Here is a 24170-nt window from a genome sequence, read left to right as displayed (position 1 = left end):
AACTCTTACTCCGTCTAGTTCCAGCAGAGTTATCTCTCTTAAATGCAATGGAGTACCCGGTTTTGTCCTTGTCAAATTGACAATCTAACATTGTTCTCTATGACATGTGTCACATGCATGCCGAGGTAGGATAGAAAGTATATTTATTTAACAAAACATTAGCAGTCTGTGGAAAAACAATTGGTACCGTGATACCTGGACAGTCCTTCCTTTATTCTATAGCGCTTGAACGCTTATGTCAATCATATTTATCATTTAATCGTACTTATAACACAGATCGACAGCCCGTTCTGTACATCTCTGCATTCTTCCTTGACACAAAATTGTTCTGGAACAGTGTAGAAGGTGCTCGGCAATTTACCCGATCAAGAAAGCAACTAAATGACAGGCAGAAAACCGAAAAGATGTTTGGAGTGATAGTTTCAGGAAGAATTGTAAGAAATATACCTTCTTTCTTGGCTACAAGCTATAGGATACGTTTTCTCTCTTGGTAGCAAGCTTTGATATGTATTGTAGACCCATTTTTCGATATAAAAACATCATACGCAAATTTTCACGTTGTCATAATCCTTTTTTCTTCTTCTGTACTTCACGTTTTTAGATAGGTAGAAGACAAATGATTGTAATAGAAAAATGAATATCATACTGGAATGATGTCAGTAGCGGCGTATCCCAGTGATCCATTTGAGAGCTTTTCTTGCTCTTAATTTTTGTTAATAACGTCCCTACATGATCGTGTTAAGCACAGAAATGTTAGCTGCAGATGACAGTAAACTTTATTGAGAGATCAGATTAGAACAGGACTTCGTAGCCATGAACTCTCTGCTTGGTCCCAGAATTCGCTCTTCAAAATTTAATGTAACAAAATTTGTAAGGCTTCAAATACAATACTGTTGGGCGTTTCTGCGCACCTAAGGTTTCTGTCTCCAATATTGAAGCAAACCGCGTATCGAATTACTTACTGTAGTGTTTACCATTTGAAAAGAGGCAATGTTCACCAAAATATTTTGTTTAAATTAATATTAATTTTGGACACCTGGGATACCTGCGATATGTTGGCCTATTCTGCGCACAGCTTTGAAAAGATGTAATGTTTATTCATCAGGCTATAGAAATGAAATACATTGCTTTGGACTGTTTCTTCAGCAGTTCATTCAAGTAATTATGTCAGGTTTATAGCTAGGTTTACAAAATTCAACATGACAATGCCAATAAATGGCAAGAGATATTAAGCAAACTATGCAGATCTTGTAAAAAAAATGAGTAAAGTTCAACGTTTTATAAAAAATAAGCTATTATATGGAAGAGAAACAACAGTGAATAGGATGTAATGTGTTTACAACGTCACATTTATGCGGAATAATTACTAAAGAATTTAGAAACAGACTATACACCAGGGAATTTCATGAGATTCCGTTCTAGCGAGAAGTTGATACGTTGGTTCTTAGATGATTTTGTACATGTGGAACAACTTCTTGCAAAAATGGAAACTTGGATTAAGATGAAGAATTTTGTTAAGGTATACATTTCCATCTTTTATATAATTTATTTATTGTATGATTCTAAAAGATACATAGTAGGATTTTCATGGTTACAGGTTCAAGAAGATCATGGAGTGGGTCTTCATGTTGACATTTAGAAATCAAATTTTCTTATGCTTTTAAGGGTGCAGAGTGGTCTAAAGTGCTCCCATTATGGATCATTGCAATCTCACATCTTTCTGCATGGGTTTGAGTCTCAGGTTTGGCCAATGTTTGTTTTATGAGAAAGCTTGCCAGTAGCTTCTCGTGGGTTGGTGCTTCTTTCCGGGGTTTTCACAGGTTTTTCCTCCACCATTTATACTGGCCGCCATATATAGCCTATCTTGTGCTGAAAAATGGCGTTAAACCCAGCAACAAAAAGAACAATTATATGCATTTCTAGTTGCATTGTGGGATATTTTTGTACACTTTATGAATATCACTTTTCTTAATTAAAGTACAGTCGTTCTTTCTCGATACAAAATGGATTTTTGACCCAAAATAATGTGATCCAATGTTTACAGAAATGACGTATAGTTGTGCAGAATTACCTGATGCGCAGAATTGGCCAACATGGTGGTACGTAAAGCAGTAAACTATTTTATGCCTTCATTGGATTTTTGCTTGAAAGTGTCGAATCACAGTTTTAGGAGCAACTTTTCATACCTCATGAAAGCCAGACATTCATACTGGCAAGTAGTTGAAAAAGCATACCAAAAAATTGGAGTTATTCATAGATGTTTGACAAATTTCACACCAAAAAGGACACTGGTTCTTTATGAGACAATCACCAGACCATCTTTGGAATGCACTTAGGCCACTTGGAGCCCATGGACAAAAGTAGATATTCAGAAACTTGAAAAGTTTCAAGAAAAGCACTTGGGCCTATGCAAGCAAGAGACTTTAGTACTAGTACTTCCATCTTTAGAGTCCAGTCAAACTCAGATTTAATAGGGCAGGTTACGAATTAAGCATGTGTGACACCTCATGCCTAAAAGTAATCCCACGTGGGCAGTGTCTTAAACCCTGCTAACAAACTTTGTAACATGGCTGCCATATTTCAATATTTAGAGTTAACTGAAGATGATGTTCCAGATGTGAAATTACCTTAATAGAAAGTCACTTTGGGATACAACTGAAAGGGTGGTTACTAATAGAATCTTTGTTGGGGGTTTGGACTGAGACAAGGAAATCCCAGTCATTGGGTATTATTTGTCCCCACATGGGTTAGTGTAATAGAAAGTAACTTTGTTATACAACTGAAAGGTTGGTTATAATGTCATTTCCCAACAAGTGGAAATCACATTATAGTCTTTATTTCAGTAAATTTACCTACTGTTATGCATGCAATAAAGGTCACTATACTTGTGTACAAATGCCCTTTGTGTGGTATAGCTTTCAGATGTTATGCATAGTTTTTTTCTTCTACCCAATGAATGGTAAATCAACTGTGGACTTTGAGACAAATCAAGGATAGAATTTTATTAAGACGGGATGGCACACTAATGTTTATTTTAACATTGTCTTTCTCTAATGTCTTGGTAATTAAAAAAAATATATATTGTTTGTCTTGAAATAATAGTCGATTATTTCTGGAGCAGAAGTTAAAAATGGAGGAAAAAAACCTCAGAAGCAATGTCGCCTTCATATCTACCACTTTCAATAAGTTTTTAGCTAGGAACATCAAAATATGAAAAAAAGTCTAGAAGAATGTAAATAGGTAATCCTCAGCAAAGATATTTCTCAACATTCTTTAATGATTTGTAATTTTTATAATGTATATCTTTTGTTGACTGATTTGTCTTTTTTTCACCAATATGGGCAGGTACAGTCATTTATGTCTGAAAACGTTATTGCAAAAAAATATTTATTTGGACATATTTTCACTATATAAAAATTCAAATAATATTTTGGAACTCCATCATGGCTGTATCAATTTAATTATAAATACGTGCCTTAAGATTTTTCTGACAATTTAATTATTCTAATTATTGATTATTGAAATTGCCATTAATAATTAGATTTATTGAGATTGATTTCAGTGAGCCTTATAATTAAAAGGAATGCACAATACAATGAAATAGATGAATAAACGAAGGTAGGTGCATATAAGTTGGTAAGTAAAATAGTAGATGTGCAAATAAAATGAATAGGGAAATGAACGAATGAACATGCAATTATTATGTAAGAAAAGATATAAATAGTGCAAGATATATAAATTTACACATGAATGGGAATAAACAAGAAGAGAATAAAGGACCATAATATTTTGCAATGTAGAAATTATAACTGATGAAAAATGTATAAAAGTTTGATAATGAACAGTGGCTAAATCTGGATATTTTTTCTTTGAGTGTTATTTTGTACACGCTGATATTAGCAGAGCAACATAGTTCAGGGTATAAGGAATAGTTAAGTTGCATTTGTTCCTTTACACACACACATACACACTCACTCACTTCAGGGTATAAGGAATAGTTAAGTTGCATTTGTTCCTTTACACACACACATACACACTCACTCACTTCAGGGGATAAGGAATAGCTAAGTTGCATTTGTTCTTTTACAGAGACACAACACAAACACACATGCACTCACAAATATTGTAAACAAAGAGCCACTCATTTACAAACGACAATGTGTTAAATTGCGTATTTGTTTTGATGTGAAAGTAAATTTAAACTAAGAAATCAGATAAAAATTGACAAAAGAATCCACTTTTTCATAAAGCCATCACTTCTTTTATTCACTTTGGCAACATATTTTTCCATCCTTTTGTATGATAAAACAATTTTTATAATGGATGAGATTTGGGATGTTTGATGCACAGCATGATCTGTATATAGCATATTTTGCAATTAGGAAGTTGATCAGATCATCAAGGCTGTTATTTCCTATGAAGACATTTTTTGTTGTTTAATTTTAAAATTTGCATCCTAAGATTGGATCCATTCCACAAATAATTTCCAAAAATGTTCAGTAGCTGAATAGTCATAGAATAAGTGCTCAATTTTTTTCTATTTCCTTCTTACAGAAGGTGCATTTATTATTTTCATTTAATCTTTTTCAAAAACTTGTTTTGTGGCAATATTTTTTATGTAGAAATATTAAATTAAAGTTAGTCAGTTTTGTGTCTTTGGTACAAGAAGTAGCTAAAACAAAAGAGTTGGTTCATTCATTTGCACCAGTTGCACACACTAGCTGCTTGGACCAAGTTTCTTGTTTACCTTTTGGCTTTTGTGTCTTGGTTCTTATCAGATCTTAATGAATACATTTTTTCCTTGCTCTCACTGAAAGGAGTGAAGCTTTGTGGAGTATTACATGGAAACTGTTTCCACTTTCCACAACATGTGTAATTTTCTTTTTCCATTATACTGATATCTTTGAAATAAAAACTTAATAGAGATCTTTTTGCATCATAAAGGTGTTGAATAAGTGCATATGTTTTCCATCATGTGTATGATTTAAACTTGTCTATAGTTACTAAATTATGAATATCTTGAGATGAGTATTCCTGAAGACTTGATGGTTCATTTATCCATTGTGATAAAGCATAAATAACATCAGGCCAAAAGATTTTTATTGTTTTTTTAGTTTTCTTTCAATCTTTTTTCTCAATTTTAGTAACAGTATACCTTTACCTCCAAATTTTTCAAATATTTGTTCAGTGGATGGTGAGATTGACAGGTGGTTTTCACTAAAAGACTTACAATCTCCAATCAGTCTTGAATGAAAAAGGTTTTGATCTGGTATCCAGTATTGCCACCAAGAAGAGTGGACAGCTACACCTGGCTTCCCCTGGAAAGTCCTTTTCTATGGATCAGGTGGACACAGATATGAAAGCAGACAGCAAGAGCTATGTGGACAGTGCAGGACATCAGTTCATTTGCAATAGGAACTGCTGGCCATCCATTGTTTCAGAGACTGATCTCCAAACATCTCTTCATTGATGTGTCAATGGATTCAAACAATCCTGGACAAGCGAGTGATGGTGAATGTGCAACTTTTCCTCATTTGAATTTAACTAAAACACAAGTGATAACTTTCTTTTCTCCTCTGCTTTCAATCTGGGATATAGCTACATACCTGCACACAGGTGGCATAGGTGGCTGAGGGCATAGGGTTGCTTTTCACTGGACATAACAAAAGACAAAGGTCATGCAACTCACCACTGGTATCAGGAACATATGCACACTGATGGATGGTACATCAGTAAATAGACCAAGAGAAGAACAGCCCAAGATGGAAGAGAACTTGTCATATTGAACATCCAGATAAGCTGTCCAGCTCGAGACTTGCCAAGCTGAGGAAGAATAACTCTCCAAAGTTAGAGCTGGCAAAAACCTTCTTGGGAGTGGCCAAAGTAAAGAAGAGCAATATGAAGCAACATGAAGCTTGTATTTGGTTTTCAATCAAATCACAGCTGGTTAGCAAGCTCAAAATGAGACTGGCATGTTCTGGAAAAAGACCTGCAACTTTGATCAGTGCCAATGCATCTGCCATGGCCAACCCAGATGAGAACAAGAAGAAATTTTGTGAAGACCTGGAATTTCTTATAGCAGAAGTACTTAACGCAGACAAGCTCATCATCCTTGGTGTCTTCCATGCTAGAGTTGGCACGGATCACCAGATATGGTTAGATGTCATTGGTAAAAATGGCAAATGCAACCATGGACTCTTCCTATTGAGTGCTCCAAGTACTGGCATGTTACTGACTACATCATTGTCAGGAAAAGAGACGGGCAGGATGCCTTAGTGACAAAGGCCATTAGATATGCAGACTGACTTAAGACTCATAGTCTCCAACTAGATCCAATCAATGTAAACTCAGAGAATGTCAAGGAAAACTGGGCAGAGGCTCTGTGTGCTCAATGGCATCCAAAACATTAAATCTCACCATATGTAGACTTCAAGACTGATTTCATGAGAATGATGCTAACATTCAGAGACTTCTGAATGAGAAATATCGGCTACAGAAGGCGTTTAGATGACAATTTTCCTGAATTGCCTTGTGCATCACATCAGTTAAGGGCTCCTGCCTGAGAGTCGTTGTTGCGTCTGGAAAGGACTAGGGACCACAGATGTGTGGTTTGCAGGACACATTGTACTAATGGTATGGAGAAATGGGAACCAGCCTGGAAATGGGTGAACCTGAAATAGAGTATATGTGGGTTAGGCTGACCAGGATTGGTTAATAATGTAAGTTATATTGTAGGAAAAAGAATCTTTTGAGAGCTTATCCTAGTTGTAAGTGAAAAAAATAGAGACCTTGTTTTATTGATGGAATTTCGGTCCTTTAACAGTCTTAGCACTGTCAGCTATGGAGGCCTTTGGAAAATCATGGCAAAATTTGGTTACCAAGGGGAAACTGATGATGATGGTTAGTAATTCCATGATGGCATGCTCTCTCCTGCTATCAATGATGGCAAAGCATCTGAACCATTCTCTGTCATCATTGGAGTTAAGCAAGGCTGTATTGGCCCCATTCATTTTCAGTATGATGTTCTGTGCCATGTGTAATGATGCCTTATGTGACTGACACTAGGATCAACATCAGATACCAGACTGACAGCAAGCTCTTCAATTAGGGACAACTGTAGGCAAAGATGAATTTACATGAAGTGACTGTTAGTGATCTCCTGTTGACTTTGCAGAGTGCCAAATCTAAGTCTGACATCAACAGAGTATGAACCATTTGTCGTCAACTTGTGACAGTTTTGGTCTTACAGTCAGTATCATTAAGATAGGTGATGTGCCAAACTGCACCAAGAAAGCCTAATGGCCAAACCCTCCTGGCATTGGATAGGTTTCCCTCAGCAGCGCACTGTTATGTTCAGTCCACATCAATGATTCAACCACTATCAGAAAGTATGGCCTTTGGCAGACTGTGCAAGGGGCCCTGAGTGGCAGAAAGGTCTAAAGTGCTCACTGTTTTGGATCACTGCCATCTCACCTCTGTCTGGGTTTGAGTCTCAGATTTGGCCAATGTTGGTATGTGAGTAAGCTTGCCAGTAGCATCTCGTAGGTCGGTAGTTCTTTCTGGGGTTTTCCCAGGGATACCTCCACCATTTATACTGGCCATCATGTATAGCCTATCTTGTGCTGAAAATGGCATTAAACCCTACAACAGCAACAACAGCAACAACAATAATAACAACAACAGCCAACTGAGCACAAAAGTGGTTGAGTGGATATGCATCAGTCTGCGAACAGAACTGAAGGTCATCAAAGCCGTTGTTTTGTCAACCCTGACATATGCTTGTAAAGCCTGGACAGTGTACAGACACCATGCCAAGAAGCTGAACTAATTTAACATGGGTTGCGTGAGGAAACTGATGAGGATAAGATTAAAAAATGGGGTTCCAGGTGCTGAGTTTCTCAGGTGGGCAGGCATTTCAGACATCTATACTCTGCCTGTGAAATCACAGATCAAATTGGCATGCCATGTCACCAGGTTATCAGAAAAGCAACTGACAAAGATCTTCTAAGGTGAGCAGAAGGAGTGAAAGTGATCTCAGGATGATCAAAAGAATTGCTTCAAAGATTCCCTTAAATCATTCTTGAAACACTTCACCATTGATTTTGAGTCTGGGAAGATCTTGCATGGTATAGCTCAACGTGGCACAGTCTAATCGATACTGGATCTACATATTTTGAATGGAGAATTGCAGAATCAGTGATCAATCAAACCCAAGTGACATCTCTTGTCAAGTGTGCCACAGACAGTTTAAATCACAAATTGTCCTGATCAGCCATTCACATACAGAAACCAAAATAGCTCGTGATGTAATGGTCATGTTTGAACTCAAAGAACAAATAACACAGCATTAGCTTGCCGCAATGGTAGCCATCTTGAAAATGTTGGAGGATTTTTTGCTCTGTATAGTCACTTTTTGTGATGGCTTGATGATCATAAATGCCAGAAATTACAATGCTATCTACAGAATTCCCAGTGAAAATGTATGCATGCTTCTTGTAAAAATGAATTTCTGTAGCCCAGTCAGTAGTGAGTTATGCCTCAGTGGGTGCATCCACTCTCATTGCTGATAAAATTCATTATTTTATCTAATATTTTGTCCAGTAAACACATGAAAAGATGACTTCTTTTATGGAAGTAGTTTGACTCTCCTATTTTTGAAATTGCCATGGCTGTGTTATACAGCTAGTATATGATGTGAAGAAAGAAATTTTGTATCAAGAATGAGAGATCTTTCTTGTGTCTGGGATGCAAATACAGGACCTGTCTTCAGTTGCTCTCAGTCCATGTAGGCTAGCAACATCAGCAAAGCCTTTTATAATTCAGCAGTGGTATCAGCATAGTCCAAAGAAGTTGTGATGTTGTATTTGTGCAGTCAATGGTGATGAATACTTTCTCTGGATCTGCACATCTTCTTTCCTTTGGCAGAGTGTGTCCCAAGTACTTGACATCTTACATGAACAAGCAACATATTTTGTACTTGAGTTTCAGGCCAGCTTCCAGCAACCTGTCACTGACTTGTTGAAGATGATCCATTTCCTCTTCAAAAGGACATCCAAAGATTATTGTATTGTTAAGGTACAGCAAGCCTCTCTGTCACAGGAGCACCACCGGAAGTCTCTATTAGTATTTCAAAGTAACAATTAAACTCTTAAGTTTTAGTTAACTACATCACTGAGATTGAAAGAGGATCCACCAATACAAGGTCACCTCTGTCAGCAGGCTTGGCTAACATGGGTATGTGAGAAAGCCTGCCAGTAGCTTCTTGTGGGTCGGTGGTTCTTGCCAGAGTTTTTCAGGGTTCTTCCTCCACCAGTTATACTGGCCGCCATGTATAGCTTATCTTGTGCTGAAAAATGGTGTTAAACCCTACAACAACAACAACCAATACAAGGCATGATCACATGATTTGAAAATTTAAAATGTTTTGGTTATTAAAGTATTTTTCAATGATTTAATAAGCAATAAAGCAGTTGTCTACATTTTAAAATATGATGAACAAAACTATGGCAAACTTGGATGCAGCTTGCATTCTTGTTTCTTACTCCCAGGATTTTTTTGCATCACATACATGCAGTGTTTTTTTGCATCCAGATCATTTTACATCCAGGATGCAAAATGTTGTGTTAAAATGACTGCTGTACTTAGTATTGTTACTGTTGAAGCAAAATTTGATGGTTGCATAATGAATGTAACAGGATCTTGTAAAATTAGGGCTGTAAAAAAATCATGATAGGCCTCCCACATTAGGAATTAAAATCCAGCTGTAACAGACATAGAAGCATCACATATTAATCTTGGAAAGCAGATGAATATACAGGATGAATTTTAACTACAACAATGCATAATTTATGCCAAAAAACACTGCCTTCATCAGTAAGTCATTCAGTTAACATGTAACAACTTCATTCCAAAAATATTGCAAGCTCTTATCCTTCACTATTATCCTTTCATTAAGAAAGCATTTCTGTGCATCTGCATGTAATTAGATGTAGATAGATAAACAAGTTAGCTTTATTATGGCTCTTTGGTCGTAAAGCAAAAGATAAAAGCAGAGTTGTTTTTAATTCAACAGACAGTTAATTTCCCAAGAATACAAAGTGAAAATTTACAAGTAACTTTGATTACTTTGAATTAAATCCCAGATAATCCTAAATGTTTTATCTTAAATCCAAAAGTATATACTCTAATGTTCTAAATGAATTCCAAGAATCTGGAATGTGCTGATGTTCCAATAGTCTTGATGTATTGCAATGATACTTTCCTGAATAGGTTTTGAATGCGTTCACAGTACATGTAATCCCAAAGTAGTATTGTCATCTGAAAAGTCAATGAGCACTTTGTAATTTCAATAAACAGTTTAAACAATTCCTCTCAGATTTATCTGAAAACAAATAAATATGATTCCACTAGACTGATATAGGAATAAAAAATAATTGCCCACCCAGTCCACTATATACATACTGTCACCAGACCTATGGCAACAAATGCCCAGGATGTGTCATTTTCCCATCAAATTCATAAACAAGTTCATTTTCAGAAAATACCAAACTGGTCAGTAAGGTCAGGGGTTGGACATAAATTCAAGTAAACATCATGACAAAACTCAGGTAGACAAAAGAATTTCCAAGGTAAAAACTAATTAAAATCCAACTAAACCTATTTTAAAAATATGACATTAGTCAGAATGGCCCAAACTCATACCCTCAGTTATGGACAAAGGTCAAGCACACAATACAAGTTAAATATACATAACAGTTTATGCAGCCATAAAACTGGACCTGTGGCCATATTCACAGAGGTTTAATGTCACATTATTGAGTAGTGCTTTTGCTCTTCAAGCCATGCAGCCATGCCATATTATGCTTTCTCATTGTCAGCTGGCTGCTGATTAAATTTCCATCTACTTTTCCAGCTGAACCTTTATTTTTCTTTTGTTTCAAAGATCATTTTTGCGGTTTTTAGTATTTAACGACAACTGACCTTTTACTTTTCATCTAGAGGCACCAGTTAGAAAGATAATAAAAAGACTGTCATACACTTTTCAACCAAAAAAGATGGGAAACGAAACATAGCTAGTATTTGGGCTGTTGTGGTACAATACTGTTGTTTGTTTGATTACAGGGTGTGTGGGCCATTATTGGTACATGTACCATGCTATTAGTTGGGTTACAGCATATGTAGGTCATTATTGGTACCATGCTATTATTTTGAGTACAGTGTGTGTGGACCATTATTGGTACCATGCTATTGCTAGGTTGAGTGCAGTGTGTGTGTGGACCATTATTGGTACCATGCTATTGTTAGTTTGAGTACGGTGTGTGTAGGTCATTAATGATACCATGCTATTGCTAGATTGAGTACAGTGGTATGGACCATTATTTTTACCATGGTATTGTCAGTTTGAGTACAGTGTGTGGACCATTATTGGTACCATGCTATTGTTAGTTTGAGTGCTGTGTGAGTATGTCATTATCGGTACCATGCTGTTGTTTGATTACAGTATGTTTGGGCCATTGTGGTACCATGCTATCTTCAGTGTAATTAAAGACATGATGAATAATACATATTTATGATTTTTGTTATTCATAGGACTTTTAACATCGGTAATACCAAATTGATTATATCCTAGGTTCAAACAGATGCACAGCAGGTCAGTGAGAATAAGTTCATCTTTAACATCCAAGATGCTGATAACATCAACCATATCGTTGTTTTCTTGACTGGACAAGTCCCTTTTCCAGATGGTCTTGGAGGTGCAGGTAGTGGCAGCTTTGTTCTAATGAGCATATTAGTAAAAAAATTATGTTTGAATGAAATGATAGGTTTTAATGCTTAAATGTATACACATTTTTTTTTTCAGCCTAATAGTATTAAAATTTATGAAATATTTTTCAGAGCAATGGATCATGAGTTGTTTTAGCAAAATGTGAGATATAAGAAAATATATTGCATCAGTTATCTGAATAACATTAAAAATACTGCTAGCTCCAGTGATACATTACAGGCACCATACAAAACAATTATGGGGGGCCCCGAGTGGCCAAGTGGTCTAAAGCGCTCTTCGTTACGGATCACTGCCATCTCACCTCTGTCTGCGGCGGTTCGAGTCTAGGATTCAGCCAATGTGGGTATGTGAGAAAGCTTGTCAGTAGCTTCTCGTGGGTCGGTGGTTCTTTCCGGTGTTTTCCTGGGTTCTTCCTCCACCATTAATACTGGCCGCCATGTATAGCCTATCGTGTGCTGAGAAATGGCGTTAAACCCCACAACAACAACAACAACAACAAAACAATTATGATAATATTAATAGTGTTTGTTTTGGTTTGGTGTTTAAAAGCACAGCAATACAGTGTGTTGGAGTAAAGTATCTTGCCTAATGACACCACATTAAACATATATAAACACATAATCCATCAGTTACAGAATAATATCTACAGCTCCATACAAAACAGTTAAGCACGACTTCTGTTAATAAAAAAGCATGCATAAAGGTCACCTTAGTATTTACGATGTTGGGAAATGAGGATGCCAAGAATTGAATGCTACAAAATAACACATTAACCCCTGGAGGATTTTGTCATTTTCACCTGAAATTAGAGTAGGAAACACATTTTGAAGGCTAATTCTGAAAACATCCTAAATACATCAACTTCCAGGTGATTTTCCAATAACCTAATGTCTAGTTGTGTTAGAAACTTCATTTTTCATTGGCTATCTGGCTCGCACATGAGGAGAAGGGTAAAGTTGGAGGTTTTTTTTGTTGTTGTTGTTGTGTGGTTTAATGCCATTTTTCAGCACACAGTAGGCTTTACATGGCGGCCAGTATTAATTGTGGAGGAAGAACCCAGGAAAACTCCGGAAAGAACCACCGACCACGAGAAGCTACTGGCAAGCTTTCTCACATACCCACATTGGCTTAATCCGAGATGCGAACCCACGCAGACAGAGATGAGATGGCAGTGATCCATAACGGAGAGTGCTTTAGACCACTTGGCTACATGGGGCCCTTTTTTTTTTTTTTTGCTTAAGAGACCCATTATTTTTGTATCGAGACCACTCTTTATTCCAAATTCCCATCTTATCCTACTTTTTGCAAAGGTTCATCTGTCTGTTTGCAGTTCATAATGGTCTGCCTTAGATCTGAGACCAAAAAGTCTAAAATCCAGGTGGAAAATAATTGGGTCCAAAAAATGAGGTTTTTCCCTCTGTATTTTGTAGTGCAGCTAGAACTTACAGATTATTTGGTATCATTGTAGAGCTACATCTGTCTACCTATCTATAATACCACACACTTTAGTGTATCATACATGACCTTGACGCTAGAGAGCTTGGAGGTACGCTACTACTTCCTGCCACGTAAATTCATGGCCAGGGGTTAATGTGTTAAGAAAAGCGGTAAGTTACCAGGACTAAGTGAACAACATTAAAGCTGGATAAATGCAAAGCTGACTGACATTAAAAGACACAAACCACATTTACAAAGAGGCCCTGACCAGACTAAAATCAGATGGATTCTTTGGAATCAGTGATTGTTCTTAATTCATCTGGCAGGCTGTTACTCTCTCTGGGAACCTACAATTTAAATCAGTGCTCAAACAATCTGATAGCCTGACACCTTGTGCCTTTCTAATTGTAGTTCGGGCCTGTCCTGTATTCAAAGAGAGATGCCCATCAGGCTTGCCGAAAAAATATTTTGTTTGAGGAAACTGATCACGCTGATGTACTTTCAACATGTAGAAATACATGACATATGACGGCACAATCAAAATCAGATTACCTTGCTCCTATGTGAAATTGAGTTCTCATTTTAATCAAATGGAAGCATTCCAAAAAAATAAGATTTTGTACTTCCAAACCCCCTGCCATGCTTGTTTTTCGAGAAACATAATTGTCAGTAATCTTTAAAAAAAAATATTTTAGTTTATGCCTATTACATGTAGTATGTATGAATGGTAATCTGTAATGATTGGAACTGATATAAAACTATCCCTTGAGCAGTTTATATGGCAGCAGTTAAAGCAAAAGAGGTCATGTATAGACAGATTTGTTCAATTATCAGCCTTTGAATCGATTGAAACCGCTTGGAACACCACTGCTGCTTCTGCCATTACATTACTGCAAAGCACCATACACACACTGAAACTTGTACTGAAAAATGAAATGTCTGAAGCGAGATGTTTAATATCTGATGTATTTTGCAATATAAATAATTGGACTGACGACATGAGACAGTGGCCAAATGTCATGTACAGCGACTTTTACAGCTATTTAATCTCATCGAAAGCAGTAGATCAAATAGAAACAAAGAACTTTAAAAGCTTACAAAAGTTATAACTACTTCCAGAGTGGAAATGTCGATACAATTTTGCACAAACATCGACTTTGGAGAATAAAATTGCAATGAAAGGAGCAATACGCTCATCACAATAAGTAAAGAAACAAAGCTTACATTATGTGTACAATGGAGGGTTTGTTTAGAATGGGTGGTGTGCATGTATGCTGGGGAAAGGACAAAAAATCTTGCATCTGCTGGGTGCCTTTCAGTCGGCCTTCCATCTAAAAATGTTCTTAACAGACAAAAACCTTTTTAGGTAGCATTTTTCTGTTTAAAGCTTTCATCCACTCGAGTTTCAAATGCCCATCTGATGGCTTGATGTGAAATTTGTAAGGAACTAAACATGCACATTCACTGCGGATTTGTGTTTTTCACATAAGGGTTCTTTCCATCCTATGTATTTATTTTTCTTGAGTTGTTTGTGCATCCACTGACAGCACTTGAAGTTCCAGTGCCTGTTTTATACTTTGCTTTTATATCTGTCATAAAAACAACAATACATGTACAATCAAGAAGCACTAAATGTAAACACAAAGCAGGAGTGTAATGGCTGATGTACCACGTGATAGAGAATGGTAGCGCCCATGAAAATTGGCTGAGTGCCAGATAAACCTATGTATAAAATCAAAGTTTAACTGGTTGACAATAGCTAGTGAGATGTGTTGAAGTTTGCAGTGGGTGGTGGGTTCCATTGTACTAATTTGCATAGATAGGATCAGGAAGTGGAACAACCCATTATAGGTAAATCAAAGATATGATAGATGCTTTTACAAGAACAAAAGTTATTACATATTACTGCCTTGAATGAGAATGTTGAAGCCGCTATGTGTTATATTTTTTGCAAGTTTGCAAACAACGGACATGTTTCTTTGAAGTTAGAATTTAATTTATTTGTTTTTTGGGAGGGTGCTATCACCTATTTGATCATCTCAGACCATTTAGGGAGGCCCTCCAGCCCTCCTTATAAATATTTGCTATATTATATATTTGGTTGTGGTGTATTGTGTAATTTTTTTTTATTTTTTTATTTTTTATATTATTTTAAGATTTAAATTTTTTTATAAATTTTTTTAAATAATTTTTTTTCTTCAATCTAAACATTCATCTTTTTCTAGAAGAAGAAAAAATTCTTCTGCCATCCTCGATTCTTTCTCTTCTTTTAGCCGTCGTCTCTTTTCTCCTCTCTTGATGTTGTCCCTTTCTCTTTTTGAGTCTAATGTTTCATTTCTTTTTGATAGTTGTTGTTCTAGTTATTAACTATGTCTTTGTTCTCTGTCACTTGTCCTGCTGTTGTTTTTGTTTTTACTTTTTGTCACTCAAATCTCTGTTGTTGTTTTTGGGGCTTGTGCTTTCTGGTCTGTTATTTGTTTCTTTTGTATTGTCTTTTTTTGCTGTTTCTGTTGTTCTTGTTCTTCTTGTTGTCTTTGTTGGTTCTTCTGCCCAGCATGTTGTTGTCAGATTTTATTGCATATATAGAAGGCTTAGCATCATCATTTCAGTTATGGGAATAGTGTTCAAATGTAATTCATTTTTATTATATTTATATTTGAACTGTAGCTATTGCAACATTGTGTGGCAGTATTACAAAAGAGGAAATTTTTGGGCTTGTGATAATTGGAGTCCAGCATACCCATCAACTTTTAAAAAGCCAAGTAGGGAGAATAACGAATAAAATAGTGACATTTGGACCTAAAATGGGGATTTTCTATAAATATGGACTGATCTTCCAGGTCCAATAAGAGTGAAGTTCTCAAAGTACACACCAGAGGCGCCCGCAGAACTTTCTACTGGGCAGAGGCACATATTGGTCTGCCATGAAATTTTTATGGATGTAGGCCAAACATTTTTAAAGATTAACTTGGGAGGCGACTGTTGTCCCACCCCCTTGCCCTAATGTGCCAGTGCCCATGGGACATGCCATTTCTCTGTGTGACACACCTTATTTTCCCCCATGACCAGTCTGGTTAGCTATGGCTAAACTGCATAATAGCTAAAGGTTAGACTTAAGAACACTCGCTAAAGGCCAGTGTGACTAATTAACAGTTAATCCTTATCTTTGCATTTATCTTGTGAAAAGACTGCCCTTTGGATATACTTCAAAGAAAACATGTTCAACATTGTGTGTATATAAGCACTAGCATGGTATAGCAGTGTTAGGGACCAGCTTCGCACTGCTAAAAGAGATCGCCATAAAGCTGAAAGGCTTTGGCTTTCCACCAGACTCACTATTCGTAAGCAAATCTATGAAGCCGCTAAGAAGAATGTCACAAATATAGTCCATGCAGCGAAATCAGCCCACTACACTACTAAGATCAAGGAAAGTTCCAGCTGCAAAGATCTCTTCGAGATTACTAAAAAGCTATTGTTTAAATTAACAAATGTACACCACTTCCAACTACCTTCTCTCCAGTCGACCTTCCGGACATGTTTGCAAATTTCTTCCATGACAAAGTACAGACCATTAGAGATAAGCTTGACACCACAATTTCAATTGACTCGTCATCACCATACAGTTGGGATACAGAATTTGAGCGGCAACCATTAGCAGCATTTGAAACTGTCTCTATGGATTTCGTATGTACAATCCTGATGAAGAGTGCAGCAAAGTCATGTGAACTTGATCCAATTCCAACATCACTGCTGGTTGAGTACTTAGATCCAGTACTGCCTTCACTAACTGATGAAGAAACCAACACTACACCATAACGATTTAAAGAACTACCATCCAGTTTCTAATCTCCCATTCAAATAAAAAATCTTAGAAAAGGTTGTTCTATCCCAGCTTGTATCTGAATTCAAACAGTCTTTTTAGCAATGTACAATTTGCATATCGCCCTTGCCACAGTACTGAAACTACTCTTCTAAAAGTAGTTAATGACATTCTCTCTGCTTCGGATAGTGGAAAGATTACAGTCCTCACCCTCCTTGATTTGTCTGCAGCATTTGACACAATAGGCCATGATATATTACTTCACTGTCTCCAGCATGTATTTGGCATTCATGATACAGGCTTACTGTGGTTCAAGTCCTACTTGGTCAACAGGACACAAATTGTGTCTGCAAATGGAATACACTCCAGCCCAGTTGATCTATGTTGTGCTGTTCCACAGGGGTCTGTTCTTGGACCCGTTCTCTTCATTCTATACAATCAACCACTCTGAAGTGTCACAGAACATCATCCAGTGTCACACCAATTGTATGCTGATGACACCCAAATATACAAATCTAGCCACCCAACTGAAGTTGATGCTACCATCCAAGGTGTAGAATTTGTTCTCTGTACTACGTTTCACTGATGGACTCTAGTCCGACATACCTATCTGACCTCACCCATGTGTATAAACCAGCAAGATACTTATTCTCCTCTTCTGACAATCGTATACTCATTATTCCCACTATGACAACAAAGTCATATGGACAGCGTTCTTTTGCATACCAGGGCCCAGCAACATGGAATGAATTGCCCACTGAACTTAGACACAAAGACACAGTCAAGAGTGCTCTCAAAACTCACTTATTTCGACTGCAAGAACAAACTTAAAGACCTAATAATGTTTCCTACCTTAAATATTCTCAGCATGTTTTTTATGTTTTCTAATTTCATGGTGTTTGTGTTTGTAATCATATCATTATATATGTTTTTTATCTTATAGGTGTTGTCTAATGTTGTAAAGCGCTTAGAGCTTCTAAAGATTAGGCAATATACAAAGTCCTCATTATTATTATTGGCAAAAAAACGATGCCCTATTTTGTTGTAACTTAGAATGCCTTGGGCTTAATATTAACAGTTCAAATCTGCAGGCTCAAGTTACCGTACATGTGGCAACTGTTTTTCCTGTTTTATATCCCACCTTAGGTTTAACTCTTAAGGCATGTAACACTATATTTAGTCTGAATTAGTTCTTTGGGGGCACATATACTGTATGGTATATTTTTTTAAAATTCCTTCTTTTAATTTAATAATGGTAATTAATGTTTACATACACAGTAGAGGAATGCCTTATATTTACTGTCAGAGTATCTTTGGCGGAAAGGAGATGCGATTTTGTAGAGAAAAATACACAGCATGCACATTGATCTTTCATGGGATTGAAATTAATTGGTGAATTTGTTTATTTTTTTTATTTTTAACTATAGTACTGTTGTAGGGGTTTAAAAAATCTGAAGTTTACGTGAATGTTTAATCTTAACACTGAATAGATTATGAACTGTGTCGTTTTTACTTTGGCTACATTTAGGTGTGTCAAGTAATTGTTAACATTCTTTAAATACGACCAGATTATTTATGTAATTGTTACCTTGTCAAATATCTTGTATAACATTTCTCATGGGGTACCAATTTATGTGGATTTCACTGTTCCTTAGAACCATGAATTTAAAAACCAAATGAAAAATGATTCTTATGCACTGCAGAATTGCTCCAGTCTTATAGTTTTACAGATATATTTATAACATCCATTATCTTACAGATACATGCAGGGATGGTCCTGGCTTTTAAAAAGCTGTCGCCAAAAAAATCGCCAACCTCAATATTTTGTCGCCAATTTTCAAAAAGTGTCGCCAAAACAAGTAGTGTACATTTTTCCAAGTGTTAATTTAGTCTATTAATGTAACAGGCAATGAAAATTACAAAAGATGGGTTAGTTAATACTTTAATTACAACAAGCATTAACAAAATGTTACAAACTGTTACATGAAGATCTGTCGCGATTTTAGAGTTGCCCACTTGTTGAATGCAGTTTCAAAGTCTAATTTTTCACATCTGTACATGCTGATTCTCATTAAATTCTCGAGAGATGAGATGCAGAGCTTATTTCTGATGTCAGTTTTTATGAGGTTCATCTTACTGAATCCACGTTCAGTCTACAGTGCTGACAGGTGACACCAGTAGTCTCTCAGCAGCCCCCCCCCCCCCCCCCCGGCTAGCATCCCAAAGCTTGCAGTGAATTGCTTCCTAAATCCCAAGAATGATCACTGAATGCGGTATAAATTTTCTTGACAAGCAAAATAGGATCTCCATTCCCACGAATGAAACTTACACGAGTCAACACCTGGCAATATTGGACCGTATATATAAGCATAAATTCACACCCAATTTAGGGATTCTTTCACTCCTGTATTTTGAGAAATAAATAATTATTATTAATTATGCAAAACTGTTTGTGTTTTTTTTTTTTGCTATTTCTTGTTGCGGAGTTTAAGTCTCTGCAGCCGTAACACGGAATTGATGGCAAAAGGAAAAGATCAACGAGTAAAATGCTGCACTGGCGACAGATATAATTGTGGTTGAGATTTTTTCCATTTGCTTTGTATTTATACACAGTCGGTACTTCAAAGGTTATACGTTTTCTATGAAGGTTTAGCAAAACTATTGTATTGGTATATGTATAAAAAAAAAAAAAACACAGAAGGATTAGCCATACAATTTAATTGTATCTGTTCTATTCGCGTCTTCAGAAGTCGGTCAGTTGTAGGTATAGTGTGGTAGCATGATTGACTTTATCACAGCATACAGTACTCAGCCCGGATGTCAGCATAAGCAGATTATGATGTAACAATGCACTGTAAAGATGGGGTTGTCAATACGAACAAAGGATCGTTTGTGTAACAGATTGATTCCAATGCATTGCTTAGTCAGGTTTGTGGCTTGCTTTCGTTCTCGCTTTTAATTTATCCAGTCCAAATCCATGATTGTATGTACAAATTAAATAACCCAAGAATATGTCGCCAAAAAAATCGCCAGATGGGATATTTTTGTCGCCAATAAGGAAAAAAAATCGCAATTTGCGACATTGGCGAAGCCCAGGACGATCCCTGTACATGCATAAGATTCATTGTCTTAGATACATTCATCATCATTGCCTGAGATACATTCAAAGTATTGAATGTCTCAGATACAGTCATAACATTTTTTGTCCTCCAGGTACATTCATAGCATTCATTGTTCAGTGTTTCCCATTACCTTCATTTGTGCTTCAGAGACTCACAAATGTTTAATTTAACCCCCAGTTCTGATACTAAGGTTTGCTTTTGACTCAGTCTGACTCCCCAGTTTTGACACCAAGGAGAGTTTTGATTCCGTCTTGCACCCCTAGGGGATACACTGTTGTTTTACAGATACATTCATAATATTCATTGTCTTACAGATTCATTAATAATATTCATTTCTAACATATATTCAAAGTTTTCACTGCCTTACATAAAGCAATAACATTCATTGTGTTGCAGATATATTCATATAATTTATTGTCTTCTAGATATGTTCATAGCATTCATTGTGTTGCAGATACATTCATAGCATTCATTGTCTTAGATACATTTATACTATTCATTGTCTAACATACATTCAAAGTGTTCATTGTCTTAGATACAGGCATAGCATTAATTGTCGTACAGACACGTTCATAGCATTCGTTGTCTTTGAGATACATTCATAATACTCGTCTGACATACATTCAAAGAGTTCATTGTCTTAGATACAGTCATAACATTCATTGTCTTACAGATACAGTCAAAACATTCATTGTCTTACAGATACATTCATTGTCTTACAGATATATTCAAAGCATTCATTGTCTTAAAGATACATTCATGTCATTCATTGTCTTACAGATGCATTCATAGCATTCATTGGGGGCACTCACCAGTTATTATGTACTTTTGAGAGAGTGACATATGTAAGGTAAAGTTGTTTGCATTTAAAACATGCACAATGGAGAGAATGTTGGCATACCTCCATGCTACATTAAATTAATGTGGACGATATTTCTTTGGATATTGTACTTTTGGAAATTGTACATGATCTAAGCACACTGGTAACTAAAATGACTGCTCCCTTGTGCTAAAAAATCAGCCTGAATTAGTCTAAAGTACACTATCCATAGCAGCTTTTAAAATAGGGAAAATGAATTTTGCCAGACTAGACAATACCAGCTTCTGAAAGAGCAATGAATGAATTACCAAATATATAAAATGTAAAAAATGTTATCAGCTCTTTTTTATACAATTTACCTGTGAAGTTCAGGAAGTGAAAATGACCAAGTGGAGCTAGCACTTTTTTGAAAGGTACACATATGGAGTAAAGCCAAGCTGTATACTGTATGGCCCATATTACACCCATCAATCATACACCAAAATAAAGGGAATTAAAGGTTCTTTGAATTATAAATGAGATATTTTTTTTCTTTAAATAGCCAGTATAACTAGTGAAGAAAGTTGGGGAAATTCTTTTTCTTTAAAATTCAAACCCTATGCAAAATACAAAACTGTTGAGCGCCACCATTGTCTTACATTCATAGCATTCATTGTCTTAAAGATATTTTCGTGTCATTCATTGTCTTACAGATGCATTCAAAGCATTCATTGTCTTAAAGATACATTCATGTCATTCATCGTCTTACAGATGCATTCATAGTATTCATTGTCTCACAGATACATTCATAGTATTCATTGTCTCACAGATACATTCAAAGCATTCATTGTCTTACACATACATTCATATCATTCATTGTCTGAAAGACACATTCATGTCTTTCATTGTCTCACAGATACATTCAAAGCATTCATTGTCTTACACATACATTCATATCATTCATTGTCTGAAAGACACATTCATGTCTTTCATTGTCTCACAGATACATTCAAAGCATTCATTGTCTTACACATACATTCATATCATTCATTGTCTGAAAGACACATTCATGTCTTTCATTGTCTCACAGATACATTCAAAGCATTCATTGTCTTACACATACATTCATATCATTCATTGTCTGAAAGACACATTCATGTCTTTCATTGTCTTACAGATACATTCAAAGCATTCATTGTCTCACAGATGTATTCATTGCATTCATTGTCTTACAGATACATTCAAAGCATTCATTGTCATAAAGATACATTCATGTCATTCTTCGTCTTACAGATGTATTCAGAGCATTCATTGTCTCATATACATTCATTGCATTCACTGTCTTTCAGATACACTCAAAGCATTCATTGTTTTAAAGATACATTCATGTCATTTATTGTCTTACAGATGCATTCATAGCATTCAACAATGCTGAGTTATTTGAACGTTCATTTTCATCATGTATGTAGTATCCTCTGACTGTCTTTTCCTCTTACTGCTTTAAATCAATATGTGTTGTGAAATCAGTAAAGACAGAGAACAGAGAAAGAGTGTAAAGTATTTAAGTACTGGTATTCCCAAATATGAAAGTATAATGAAATGATGCTTAATTATTAGATTTAATGCTTATTTTCACTTGTCCTTTATTCAAGTCAAACTGCTGTCAAAACTATTTGTATGACAAATTGTGCCATATTCATTGCAATTCTCAGTGATTTAAGATTTAACTTCTGTTATGACCCTTCTGAATGAATAATCTTCATAAATGCAAACCTGTTTACTTACAATTAGAGGTAGCACATGTTCCTGTTAATATTTATGTCCTCTGAAAGCACATCTTATTTTATCCATGCATTTTTAATTCAAAGGAACAAGTGAAAGACTAAAATATATTAAAACAGTTCATTGAAGCACAAGTGCTAATTTAACAATGGTTATATATGGTACACTAATTACAGCACAGTAATATTGCACTCACTTTACTGATTTTTTATTTTATGTCCATTTTACAAAATCTTTATATTTTATATTTGTTCTTAATGTTTACATTTATTTGGAAAGGTTTGTCTTCCAAAGGTTTTGTGCAATTCATTTTTATATTTTTTTACTTTACCTTTATTTGGCATTACATAGCCACTTTGTTGCTGTAAAACACTACTACATACATACATACATTCATTGATTTGTGGACGAAGTCACTGAATAAACACTTTGTCAACTATGTCTCCTGGTACACACAAAGATTTATCACATAAATAATTCAAAAATTACAAAATTAAACAACAGACACTTCCTCAAAGTGAGAAATAATTAGGATAGATATCTGACATTATTTTATCATGAGCCACTTGTCACCATTATACATCGAAGTTTACCACCACCAGCTAATTGTATTGAGCAAGGTGCAGTCGATCACATGCTTGGTGGCATATGGAATGATGACATTATCCATGTAACATGATGGTCAGAATGTACAGATGGTGCAACTTTATGGACAGCGTTTGGAGTAAATGATCATATGGACATGTTTCATTAGTCATTTTTTGGTTTTGTTGGCTGCAGGTGCTTGATTTGTGATCATACTGACAATAATATTGTTTTAAGTATTTGAATGTGCTATATTTGCTGTTGACTTTTTTTTCCTCCCCCCTTTCTTTTGTATTCCTAATGTTTGGTATTTGTGGAGGTTAAAACATGGGGAAAAATATGCAAGCTATGACAGAAGCAGATTCATGAATTTAAGTTCCCACAAAAATATACTTTATTACAAAACCATATAAATTGGCAGTGAAACTAGTACTTAGTTGCCTTGCATCTTAATCAACAAACATGTGAAGTCAAATGATTTGCTTTCTTTTGCAAGACAAATGATTTATGACAACCATCAAAATAAATTTTAGTGCCATGTATGATAGTTTTTCCATTTTGTATGAATTCTGGTGACAAATAGTGGTATCATTCTTAAATTTTAAATATGGGAGTACAAGAAGACATACATGAAACTACATAACAGCTTACATCAAGCATAGGCTAATAGCCTTCTTATTGGCTTTAGGTAAATGCTATGTATGGCAGTTTAGCATGTTATGTAACAGCTCACACCAGGATTGGGCTATAGGCATTTGCAAGAACAATGATACCACCCATTAATTTATATAGGTGACTTGTAGCACTACTGTTACTGGGCAGTTGTTGTTGTTGTTGTTG

General features: G+C 35.8%; 1 protein-coding gene across 1 annotated transcript in view; it reads left to right on the top strand.

The window, feature by feature from the left end:
• The first annotated feature begins 289 nt into the window (after positions 1 to 289).
• LOC149787816 (protein Hikeshi-like) overlaps positions 290 to 24170 on the top strand; it is a 40894-nt gene continuing 17013 nt past the window's right edge. Inside the window, exons 1-2 of the mRNA XM_089974029.1 lie at positions 290 to 434; positions 11630 to 11759. Coding sequence (XP_089830155.1) covers positions 405 to 434; positions 11630 to 11759 — 160 coding nt within the window. The 5' untranslated portion in view covers positions 290 to 404. The remainder of the gene's footprint in view (positions 435 to 11629; positions 11760 to 24170) is intronic.

Source organism: Sinohyriopsis cumingii, chromosome 11 (genome assembly GCF_028554795.1).
Source record: "Sinohyriopsis cumingii isolate HCF-2022 chromosome 11, ASM2855479v2, whole genome shotgun sequence".
Taxonomy (NCBI): Eukaryota; Metazoa; Mollusca; class Bivalvia; order Unionida; family Unionidae; genus Sinohyriopsis; species Sinohyriopsis cumingii.
The sequence above is the reverse complement of the archived record's forward strand: the minus strand, read 5'-3'. Positions and strand labels throughout refer to the sequence as shown.